The sequence below is a fragment of the Nilaparvata lugens genome, chromosome 4, assembly GCF_014356525.2.
Source record: "Nilaparvata lugens isolate BPH chromosome 4, ASM1435652v1, whole genome shotgun sequence".
NCBI classification, from domain to species: domain Eukaryota; kingdom Metazoa; phylum Arthropoda; class Insecta; order Hemiptera; family Delphacidae; genus Nilaparvata; species Nilaparvata lugens.
In genome coordinates this window covers 26610385-26623592 of record NC_052507.1, presented here as the reverse complement: position 1 = coordinate 26623592, position 13208 = coordinate 26610385, and the positions used below count along the sequence as shown (strand labels likewise).

Here is a 13208-nt window from a genome sequence, read left to right as displayed (position 1 = left end):
CGTGTGAGTTCATCATCAAAACCTAACATACAGAGTACCGACCCGGTAACGACAACGGTCAGCTGATTGCGACCGAGTATTGATCAACTGATTGTTGCAAGTCAACTTGCACGATTCAACTCACATCATAAGATGAATTGATTCTGACAAGGTAAGAAAAAGGTTTGGGAGGTTGAGATTTGCTTTTAATAGCAATATGTTGATAATGATTATTGGTAATGTTCAATCAGTGTTCAGTAGCCGTACACAAAAAGAACGTTACATTCAAAGAGCTGACTGAATGAAAACGTTACCTGCTCATGCACATTACAGTGATTTGTGAGGTCAAGATGACTATCATGAATGTTACAATAACCTACAAGTCATGCAAAAATGATTCGCAGAAATTTAGTCTATTAATAAATTTGTATGAAATTTATAAAAAACCAAAACTTTCTAATTCCAAAAATCAAGGATTTATGAGTTGAGAAATCGTAAAATACAATTTTTTGAGATCTTGATGGAAAACATTTTTCAATTCTATTTTTCTTTGGCAAATCACATGAAATAGGTAGGTATAAATAGAGTAAGAATCAAAAAGTTCAAAGTTGAAAGTTTCTACGATAATAATTGATAATATAAATAACTTAGTGATCGTTATGTTGGTAAATCTGACGACTTATAGCGCCAAAAATTCAAATATTAAACATTGCAAAGACCATCCACAAAACAACAAAATAATACGATTATTAAAGTTTACGGTACCGTACCATTGATTTTTCAAATACATAGCAAAACTCGAATGTGGAAATGAATATTTCATTGTACATTCAAGTCAGAAATGACTCATTAGACTTTAGGTAGACTTCTTGGTAAGGTATATATATACATATACATATCCATTCATAGGCCAAAGTTAGAAAAAACATAATTTTACACTTAATATGTTGAATACTAATGGAATCTAGTAAATTCTGGAGCCACTGACATGCCTCTTCTCCAGCATCATGAACTTGTGTCAGCCCTCCATGATAGGAGTGTTGTGGACACTCAGATATTAGGTGATTCATATTGATTGAATTTCTCCACATTGGCACAGAGGATCAGAGGTGTATCCCCATGCTGTCATCAGCTCAGCACACCTTCCCACCTGCGTCCTGAACCGGTTAAGGCCACACCACTCTCTACGTCTCAGCTGGGTGCCAGGGACAAAGTCATTAGGGTCATCCACAGGGCCTTTGTTCCTGACCTCTCCCTACAACCATCTCAGTCTCCATAACTCCCTCGCACTTTCTGCTCTTTCTCGCATTTCCTCCTGCTCATCAAGTCTCAAGATAGTATTTTCTCGACTTGAGGCGCCTTGGTGGAGGGTTAGCCAAATCTCTAGAGACTGGGAGATCCTCATGAATGTGTTGCAACTGGGAAATGAACTTGTTCTTCTTCTCCAACCTTCTGAGATCTGGAGGCATGATGTTACTAAGCACAGGCAACCACTCAGTCTCTGTTGGTCTCAATGTCTCACTAATTTTCCTCATAGTTTCATTGAAAACTGTATCAATTTTCCTTATTTTGGTAAGGTACTATTGATTGATTCTACCAAGGAGACTCATGCTATACACATGATGGAAGGGAGGCGAAGACCAGGAAGGCCGACACTGCGCTGGATGAACGGTGTTGACAGGGATGCACAAGTGATTGGAGCCAGAGGTTGAAAAGCGAGGGCAGAAGAGAGAGACAAATGGAGGCGAATACTGGAGGATGCCAAGACCTGTTGCGGGTTGGAGCGCCACGGATAATGAAGATGATGATGACTATTGATTGATTAACCAAGAAATCAAATTGTTGATAATAGAACTGAAGAAGTAGCATAGTAGGTTCTAGTAGATCTTTGAACAGTAACCCTCGCGCAGTTATAAACCACAGCCTCCTCTTATACTATCCATCAGAGTAAATCCTGTCTGTATGTCGTGTCGGCGAGATATCACGGTGTAAAAACGGCTAATGACTGTTGGGGTTGGTATACCAGAAATGCTTACATCAAAAGCTAATCTCCTTCAAGACATAAAGGCAACAGATCAGCCCGAGTTGGAAGCAGAGAAAGGTCGAGAGACAATACTATGTTATTTTAGTTATTAATTGCATGCGTTATTGCATGGAATCAATAGGGCATTAATAGTCCATAAAAATTGCATGCAATGAGGCATGCAATTAATAGTCCACACGACACGTGATTTTTAGCAAGTTACATATTGCGATATTAATTGCATGCAATTAATAATCCACTCGACAGCTGATTTATGATAAATATTTCTAAAGTCTGATTTTTACGGTAATATTGGCGTTAGAAGGAGACTCCTTTTTCTTTTGTATTACCGCATACTTAAAATGCAAAATTTCAAAAAACCTTATATATTATACGTCAACGCAAAATTCAAAAAGGAACTCAAATTTTATGAAAATCTATTGCCGCGTTTTGTTGTAAGTCCGGAACATAAATATAAACATACCGGTAAAGAGAAATGCAAAACCGTCGACTTGAATCTAGACCTCACTTCGCTCGGTCAACTAAAAAAATATTTATTGACTGAAACAAAAAAAAGGCACTTGAAACGTATAGAAATTTAGAAATTGGGATACCTTAATTTTTTTCGGAAAGCAATACTTTTCTTACCTATGGTAATATAGGGCAAGGAAAGTAAAGTTGAAAAAGCACAAGCTAAACTGACACTATACTGAGTTATTTTATATTTACTAATTGATCGAATACCACGAAGGTCAGCAAGTAAATTTTACAAACAAGATACGGTAGCTCTTATATTCAATGATGTTCATTTAAAATATCAATGTCTGCATAGAATTGCCAATTTTTTTCAAGTTCCACCATAACAATTCTAAATTACAAAGCAAAAATTACTTCATGAAAGAGATTCATAAATCATCACTGATACCCCACCTGACAAAAAATTTTTATCAATATTAAAAGCAGACAATAATAGCCTATACAGTGCAAAAAATGGTCTAGGTCATGACCAATATATAGTGTTCTATAGAAAAGAACTATAGCCGAATGGCTGTGTCTATAGGCCTAGGTATTAAAACCTATAAGTACTTATAAACTAAAACTAAAATTTTAGTTTAGTCAAGTGAGTTGTTGTATAACAATTATTTTCACTTCCACTAATAAGTTACAACTTATTAGGTCTATATTTCTTCACAGTAGACGAGTAGACACGTGCAACGTTGCAACAATAAAAATAGTTAAATACACAACCTCTTTTATTATTAGTTCTGCTAGCTTGAAATAAACATTTACGCAACTCAATAACTATAATAATTAAATAAAAACAGTCCCACTCCCACTCCTGCTATTACAGTAACTATAAAGGCTAACCAGTAGGCCTACAGTTATAGAGTTACTGTACTGCTATGAGGAAGCAGGACTTAATTTGGATTTTGAAAACGACTTGACAATTGGGAGCCATACATAAAACTTACTTCAATAGAAATAAAAATCCAAGAAGGTCCACCCTTTTTTAAAATAAAACTCACTTCAATTATGCATAAAAAAGTTATTTTCTTCTCGAATCTTCCTATGCGTTTTTCTCAAGTATTTCTCTAATGATAAAAACAATATAAAACTTGTAGTACGGTACGGTACCCTTTTATCAAAACATTTTAACGACTAGTTTATCGACCTACTTTGGCCATTTTCAAGTTAAAATTCATTCTCTAATGACCTAATGAAATGAAATTGGCTTAATTTTATAAGGCTATGATAGAACTGGCTCTAAGACTGTCTCAATGTCGTCCTCTCTTTGTTAGAGAGAGGATACTTACGGTATTTGCACTCTATAGTTTTCATACGCTTTGCAGGACACATGCGAATGTGGATGATATTGCCACAGTTTTCATGCCTAAAATACAAAGGGGTAACTATAGATTGGACGTACCGTACCAGAGGACGAGCAGGACGCGAACTGGCCTTGCCCATCTGTCTATGAGACTTTTCAACAAGCTACCAATAGCGGCTGAGACCTGTCGACCAGGCGATTTCAGGGCGCGCTGAGGGGATTGCTGGTGGAGAACCCATTGTATTCCATCAGTGAGTTCTTAATGTTGGACAACACAATGCAGCTGGCTCAGATCTTTGTTTATAAGTAGACTTGTGATGCGTGAGAACACTAGCGTCAGGTGATCAATTTTCATAACGGCAAGGAAAGTTGTGTGAGTGCGCCACACCAGATTTTTTCATTATTGATGACATAGAATTATTATTAGCGCAAGCGTGCATCCAATGTGCTCATAGCCAAATAAGGCCCGGTTGGACAAAAGCATGTTAAATTTTTATCATGATTAAACTCACGAGAAGCAATCAGATAGGTAATGTTTTCTGGAGAAGAAAGCTTCTCTGGTTCTTGTGGCGTTTAATCAGGATTAAAGGTCAACATACTTTTGTGCAACTGGTTTGTAGCTTTATATGGTTCATCCTGAAAACATGTTCTAGTGAAAAGAGTAATTTTATCATACATCAAGTTAATGCGCAATATAAGTGATGGAGATTAAGGATTTGGTCTTGTTAAACACAAAATAATCAATTCCTCATTTGTAACGTGACACATTTATTTTTACAACAAAACAATAAAGAAAATATAAAAAATAAGTTTTATTACAGTGATATTAACAACTTTATTATACAATACGAATACAATAATTTACTCATAATATACAGTGATATATTGATCTAAGTCTTACATCAGTATTTTCTTATCAATACTGAATCATGTAATAGATGTGAAATGTTTCACTAAATACAGTGATTAGTGACACAAAAGAGTGCCGATTGTTTTTCTTATGACCATACTATTATACTCTGTAGAACACATAATAAATAACATGATAATCTACAAGTTATTACACAAAAATTTCGAGATTTGATGAGAAATAATAAAATTTAATTTTCAACAGTTAAGTGCATTTTTGGTCGATAGCTGATATACTATTGAGAAACATTACTGAAAATAGGAATGCAAATTATGATGTACTAAGTATATATAAATTAAAAATTTAGTGTAAAAATAATATAGTAAGGATAAGTTTCAAGACCACTATTTATTCAATCGCCTAATTTTATTCAAAAGAATATTATAAATTATGTGAGCATTAGTTTTTCCAAACAGTAAAATTGTAAAAACAGTCAGAAACAGAATTCACAAATCTTCAACTGCAGAACGGTGCAAGATCAAGATCTTAGAAATTTGTATCAACGTGATTGGGAATTCTATAGAAGTGCACTGTGAAAGAATTCAGAACTGTTCTATAAATAATGAATATGTTTTGATTATTTGCTTGGATCTAATTGAATTAAGTAATTGATAACTATTAAACGCTTTTGATGTTCTAGAACAAAACTGAATTAATGAAAATGCGCGTAACCTTGGCGATATAAAATTGATCAGGTTTCAAGTCTCAATAACGGGTACCTAATCCTAGTATATCATTGATGAACCGTTTATAAACATTTTTTAAATAGCTAAAAACCATCAATAAAATTTGTTAAATTGGTATTTAATTCTATCATTTTATTAACCGATTCTCACTTGTATTATCTAGGTTATTCTAGAGCATGAGCATAAACTCCATGGAATGACTGGCTGTATATCAGCACATCATAATCACATGTATAAATTGTGTGATGACGTTTAGATTTTAATTCAACATTTAGATGCTTTTGATTAAGACACCTTGTCTATATTTGCAACATAAAAGCTTTTAAAACTAATTCAAATAAAAATTCAAGAACACCTAAAGCTCACATTAATTCTAAATAAGATATTGTATGCGTCCTTTTGTATTATGGCACAACATTGAAATAAATAAGTTGTGGCTTAATCAAAGAGCCTGTACGGCTACTGAGTCTAAAAGTGGATAATAACTATAGAAATACTTATCAATTCAAAATCAACATGAAAAGCACCCATTAACTTATAAATGAAATCATTACGACAAACGGACATACATAATCGCCTACTTTACATAGTGGAGTACTGTTTCAACTATTCAACTATTTCAAGTGTGTAGAAAAGTGAAGGATGTTACATGGGCCCAATTCATTGCATATTTAATTTCAAATGGGACTCAATTCAAGGTGAAATCTACAGATAATACAGAAAAAACTCTGCAAGTAAATAGACTCACAATAGCTTCGTTCAATTGGATCAAAGATGGAGAACAGACAATCCCGTACACTGCTCACTGTTGTCAGTCGAATCGCTTAAAAATGAGAGAAATTAGATATTAATAACATTATTTGAAATTCCATTACGAATGAACTTTGCCATAACAATGTACTTTGCCTATTGTTATGGATGAATAAATTATTTTACTAATTATTGAGTGTGACGTCGCTAAAAACTAATTTTTAAATTAATCAAAGTAGCAGCTCGACTAATTTTCTTCAAATATGATATGCGTTGAATTGACTCAATTCAAAGTAAATGCCACTGGAGAAAAGTTTTCTGAAATACTTTGAAAAATTTGTCAAAATATTATGTGGTTATCAATGTTTATGTTGACGCTATTGGTGTTTTGCTTGTGTATAAAGTTCAAAAATAAAAACTCTGTCATTTGTGCTTCAAAAATAATTTTCCATCAACTCTGAAAAAAGTTCAGGTATTTGAAATCCAAAATGGATCCAGATACAGCGATTGAAGAAATAACTACTTTTTGTCTCTTGAGGTCAACTTTACAGATTATTGAAGTGCCATTGAACTTTCAACTAGGAAACTAATTTCTAAGTTACTAGAAACTATATCTTTGAATGTTTGTTCGACTAGCACAGATCGACATTACTTACATTTCAGATAGCGAGGCTGAATCAGCAAGATTGTTTATTCAATAGGAATATTGTTGGGACAGTCGTGTAAGTGGATCTAACTAGCTAGCATTGACTGCTGATCGATTTTTGCAAACTATTAAACCAAGTTGGTCTATTGGCCTTAGAATGGGTTCAACATTCAGACCAGCTCTAGAATTTTGATGATGCCCTGACTATTGGCAGCAACAACTACATTGGACAACTGACGCCAACAGACGGCCGACACAAACTCGTTCACATCATCTTCCTTCCGATCCTTCTCTAGAACGCTTCTCATTGCGTCGAATTTGAAACTGAATAGCTGTTTAGTGAGACCTTTGTAATAGACATACAAGCTGTTATTTTCCGAGCCAGAGGCTATGTAATCACCATCTGTAGCTAGACCAACAAAATTCTTGTCATTGATATGACCAACAAATGAGCGTAAGCAGTGTGGATTGTTAACATTCCACATTTTCAATTGACTATCAGTCGATGCAGAAACTATTTCTTCTCTATTAAGGAACTTGACATAGGATACCGCTTTTCTATGGCCTTTGAATATGGTCAACGCCTCTTTCATATTCCTCAAATCGTAGTAATGTACACAATGATCGGCTGAGCCAAAGGCTAGATGGCAAGAGCTTCTTGGGTTGAATTTGACACAGCAGACATTGGCCTTGGCTTCTAGAGAGGCGACAGAATGCTCCATATTGAGTGACCACAGTTTGACCTTGGCGTCATCAGAGCCAGAAGCTATGAGCCGAGTGTCGACATCGTTAAAGTCAACACTCCAGCACCTCTTCTGATGCTCCTGGAACGTCTTGGTCCTCTGTCCTATGCTGGCATCCCACACGGTCACTGTGCCCTCATAGTCACTGCTGGCCAGCGTTGCCTTATGATAGCTGTTCCAGCTTATACATGATATTTTCGAATTGGATATCATTTCTATGCATGGATAGTGTACGTCAACAGTATCTCTTATAACTGCGCCATAGTCGAAAACTTTTATTCTTTTCGTCACTCCCGCTATGGCGAAAAGCTCATTGTCTTTGTCAAACTCTATACTTGACACAATAGTAGAATTATTAAAAATATCAGTAGAGTAATTCAATGTTGCTAAAGGACGTAAAGAATTATATCTTGAAAATTTAACTAAATTCTCCCGGAATACATCCAAGCCGGAATTGGAAGATACAGATGAGCCGGCCGTGGTATTGTCCACTGGCTGCTTGGTATCTGATTTACCAAAAATGAGATCCTGGGCGCGAGAGGTGAGGTAGCATTGGACAAAATCATCAAAATGTGCGTGCATTCGTTTCCTACGCATTGGAAGAGTTGAGCCGATCGGGTCTCTTAGTTTGGAGTTGCCGTTGAAGCCTTCAATGCTGGAGCCTTGTTCTTTGGCCGACGAGTCGGTGCCACCACCACTGTCAGACAGTTCTCGTTTGATGGTTCGCGGCGGCACATCGTTCACAGCCATCACACTGTCCGAGCTTTCTGCACCGCTCTCCAGCTCCAGTGAAAGTGGCCTCACACTTTCATCCACATCTTTAAGAATGCCTTCAACCTCTTCCATGTCTTTTTTTATGAGTGCCACTTCTTTTTTCAATTGCACCAGCTGGCTTTCCTTCTGCCGTAAAAGATGTTTGAGAAATTCGTGGAGTAGTTTGTTCTGAGCTGCACACGATTCAGCTTCTAGGAGGTGTTTGCGTTGTGTGAGGACTTCGAGCATGACATTGACGTCGGGCAGAGAGAGGGTGTGCGACTCTGTGGCGACAAAGTCACGCAGGCCGTCGGGAGGCGCGTCCGAGCTGGCCGAGTCGGTGGAGAGGCCCAGTTCGACGGCTCCTTTCACGCGGCTCTTGTATTTGGAGACCAGTTCGTTGAGTAGGAAGTTGGGGAAGATGTGCTCGTGGCTGCCCAGTGTGAAACTGCACTTGGGACAGCGACCGTTGATCTCAAGCGACTTGGAAATGCAGGCGTAGCAGAAGGTGTGACCGCAGCGGGTGATGTGAGCCTCTTCGATGAGTTCAAAGCAGATGGACAGAGGTAGTCGATGGTCTTGTCCTCGTAGGAGCCGCCGATGCCGTTCAGCACGGCCGGGTGTTGCCGCTTCATCGGCCGACTGCGCTGCGGCGTCGCGATGTGCGCCAAGCTGTGTGACGACGTCCCCGCCCCGCCCCTACCGCTTCCTCCCGCCGCCATACTTCCTCACTATCGCCCTCCTTCAGTCAGTAGCTGCCATCAACTGCAAGCAAACAGTCAAATTCTCATCAATTTGGTCCACTACTTGATGGAGTTAATGTAAAACATGATATTATATTATTCAATGAAATTTATAATATGAAAAGAACATTAAGATATTAAACGATAACAAACTAAAAACAAAGTTGTTTTCTATCAAAATCTGATGCATTAATAAGTCAAGTAGAATATCTTGAAAATGATTATGGACATAGGCTTTCATTAAGTAAAAGTCTTCATTAATGGAAAGTTTGAAATAAACAGTAAATGCCTCATACAAATTCTAACACATTTAGTTATTCAGGATAATTTATTACAATTACTGAATGAAAAAGAATCGATCGAAAGCTTAATAAGTGACTTGAACTGGAAGTATTCACTTGATACTTACTTCTGAATTCTTACTCACTGAATGCTTCAACAAATTTTGATTACTTCTTTACCACTTTCCATCAATATATTAATCTTTAAAAAAATATAGGCTTACTGTAAGTTATATTATGTGAAGTTGATCATCAAAGCGTACTTGGTTGACATTGGTTCACATTGACAGAAAAAATCACCTTTATAATAACATCTACCCTAAGCCTCAATATACAACATTTTTCACTACATGAAGATAATTTAACTAAATAAGTTTTAGATTGGAATGTCTTTCCCAATTCAATAGAATAATTTATATGTAATAATCATGCTTTAGGTGAAAAATTATCCTATTGAAAAATTATTTGTTTTTCCGATTGGAAAAATTAGCTGGGAAATGAGGACAAGAATTATAATCCAGTGAGTTGGCACATCTAACTTATACGAGAGTACCCAAAGAAACTGTGGGTGGAATTTATTTCTTACCAGTCTCATCATGAAAATCATTTTTCACAGTTCTTGCCTATGTCTTATCAAAGAAACGTTCTAGTTTTCTTGCAGCACCAACTTTCAGCCAAAACATTATCTGAAAATGAGAAATATCAATAGTTTTTAAATTCATCAATAAACACCAATTGAAATATTGTGGAACACATTACCAACATGACGAGGTATTTAATAGGGCTTATCGAGATTGATCACAGCGAATCCTTAAATACTAATTGACTAAATTTTATAAATTAAATAAGTAATCTGATATATAGTATAATATATAAAACGTAACAAAATAGTAGGTAGTCAACTGAGAAACCAAAAAAAGAAACATTTATTCACATGATCAATGTAGGCTAATAAGAACTAAATATGAACAAAACTTTAATGCATTTTTCACTTCCTTCATACTTATACGAGACATGTTCATAAAGTAAAAGTACAGTACTGAAGCTTTTTTGTCAGTTTTTCCGTACGGGTCTCAACTGTCGGTTCCAGCTATATAAATAGCCTAATAATAATAATAATAATGTGTTTCTGTTTATGGCGTGGTCATAGGTATGGCCACAATTGAACAAGTCAAGAACATAAAAAAAATCTGTCATAAGTATTAGCTGAAGTAAGCATAAGTAAAACAGTTGTAGTATAACTAATAGGTGCAATGACTACTCATGTAAATGTATAAGGTAATATGGAACTCTTGTCAAGGACTAGCAATCAGCATAAGCCTTACAAATATAATAATATTTGAAATAATAATATTATTATTATTGAGGTTTATACGGCTGGAGGGTTTTTTCACCTATGGTCTACTTGACCACACACCATCAAAACCACTCTCGCCTTTAATGGGATGTCCTGAAATCATTCACAAAAGATATTGACCTTAAATTGGTCACGTATCACACACTCTAGAGGAGTCAATCAAAACTTTAGAGTAGCCAAAATGTACAAAAAATATCTTTTGCCAAGAGAGCCTTATCACAAACTGTAAGGGAGTTTGTTGCGAGTAGTTTGATGCTCATTTGTTGAGCCTGTATAGTTAGTATAGCAATGTTGCTCTGATTTTACAACATTAAATTACTTTCTATTCATAAACTAGAAAACTGATGTTAAAGGTAAAATATAGTCAAACGACCAAAGTCATAATTTGAATGAGAACTAAATATGTTTCTTTGGAGGTAATGCACATTAATACTTAGATTTAATACTTATATAGTTGTTGTTAAAGTAACAAAATGCATCCCTTTGATAAAAATCAAAGAGAGAAAAATATAACCAACTTAAAGCTATATCATTTTAGAACTAACCTTCAATTCTGTTCACACCATTTGAAAATATAAAAGTTATCGATTGGGATAAAAATAGATGAGCAAAACCGATACGTTTCAGAGAATGCTTGAACTCACTGAACAATATGTGAATTTACAATGATATTTACTAAATGCCGCTTAACAGCTCAATCATTATCCATTTCACTTGACAGAAAACCCTTACGATTTAAAACAGATTTGCTTGGTTGGAAGTAATATCATGGAATATTACAGACCGTAATAAATTAGAAGTTCAAAATTCATAATAAATTGAAATTACGTAAATAATTGAAAAAAAACTTTGAATTATTATTTTAACGTGATTTTTGTAAAAACTGAAATATTGATAAGTTAACCCTACCTCACCAATACACACAACCCGGATTTTATCTTGAAGCTTCAACTTTTTTATTTTCCCAGTTTAGTTGCAGAAGGTAACATTGAATTCACACATGGTTACAGAGTTGACCACCGGACTTGGGATTAATCCAATATTTGATATTTTTTAAAATAATATCACTGATTTAGCAATTTTCATAGTATAATTGAAACATTCAAAATATTGGCATACACTGATGGAAGTTATAATTTTCAATATTTTTCTAAAAGGAAGCTTGGTTGCTAGTTTGTTCAACTAGGTTCAAAAATTGTTTGTTCACGCAGTTTCCAAAAATTGAAATTGCTGGAGTTGAGTGAGAACATTTTTTTAGATATTTGAGCCCCAACTAAAGTGTGACTGCAAACTCTACATTTATTCAGCTTGGTAGATTGTTCATCAAATGTGATTGGTCTGATCTGATTTGATTCCAATCTTGATATTACTTTGACGAAAACTTCCTCCCCTGTAAGTAGGTACGCTTTCGATTAGACCAAAATCTAGTCTACTTTTTCGACGTGAAATTGAATAAACCTCTTTCAAGCTAATTGATACGGGATGAATTCAAAAAGCAGTTTTGTTGCTTATAGAATTTTGTTGTTACAACTGCTTTGCGGGTAATTTAAATAACAGGAGCAACAGATAAAAATTGTATTTGCACAAATAATTTATTATTTTTTAGATTATTAGTAGTGGTTTAAAATTAGAATTAGATTAGTCAGTTGAATCCCTATAGAATTATCAAATAAGCCTACTTTACATATTGGTTTTACGGTATTTAGTCCTGTCAACGAAAGGTTATAGTGTGAAAAGTTTGAAAGACAATTTTTGGCCCAGCAGTTCAGTTCTGGGTAGTAAGGAGGTAAACATAATATTATCAAAAGTCCCCACCACTACAACCCAGTGCTGAGGGAGTGGGGGTGGTTCAAAGGTACTATTTTTTGGTTTCTCGCATAGAATATTAGAAAACTACCTATTCCTCTTACGGACATGGCTATCATCATATACAAAATTGAAGCTCACATAATCTCCTCAAATATTGATTCAACAACTCTTGTTCTATAATTATCATCTATAGTACTATAGTTTTCGAGATAACTACTTATCCGCTCTTAAAAGGTGTAACATTAAAAAAAAAACATGTTTGCCTCTAATTTTTTGCTTTTTCTGTTCTTATATAGCCTAACTTTTTAAAAATTGATTAAAGTAATTGATGCTGATTATGAGCTATAGAGTACCGGATCGAATTCTTTTCAACTGTAATCACAATATTGTTGACTTTGCAGATTTTTTTGGACCAGTAGGGAGGTGAATATATCAAAAGACCCAATCCCTAAACCTTATTTGTGCTAAAGGGATGAGGATGAGGGTTCTTGAATTTTTTGTTTACACACTTATATCTTGGGAAAAATGCGTTTAATCGACATGACTATAACAACAGTTTAAAAATGAAGCTTGATGAATTTCTAAAATTCTTGTTCAGTGGAGTTTTATAATATTTTCAACAGTTTTCGAGATATTATTTGCTCTTGAAAACATTAATAGACAAGGCTTGAAAGTGTGAAATTGTTGAGATAACAGGTTT

The 13208-nt window shown here is 35.2% G+C and overlaps 1 protein-coding gene across 1 annotated transcript; it reads right to left on the bottom strand.

The window, feature by feature from the left end:
* Positions 1–4581: 4581 nt before the first annotated feature.
* LOC111044558 (E3 ubiquitin-protein ligase COP1) lies at positions 4582–11671 on the bottom strand. The gene is given in 4 exon segments (XM_022329740.2): positions 4582–8875; positions 8878–9083; positions 9929–10028; positions 11245–11671. Coding segments are annotated over 2 exon segments (2046 nt in total). The 5' UTR covers positions 9041–9083; positions 9929–10028; positions 11245–11671; the 3' UTR covers positions 4582–6992.
* Between the last annotated feature and the right edge of the window lie 1537 nt (positions 11672–13208).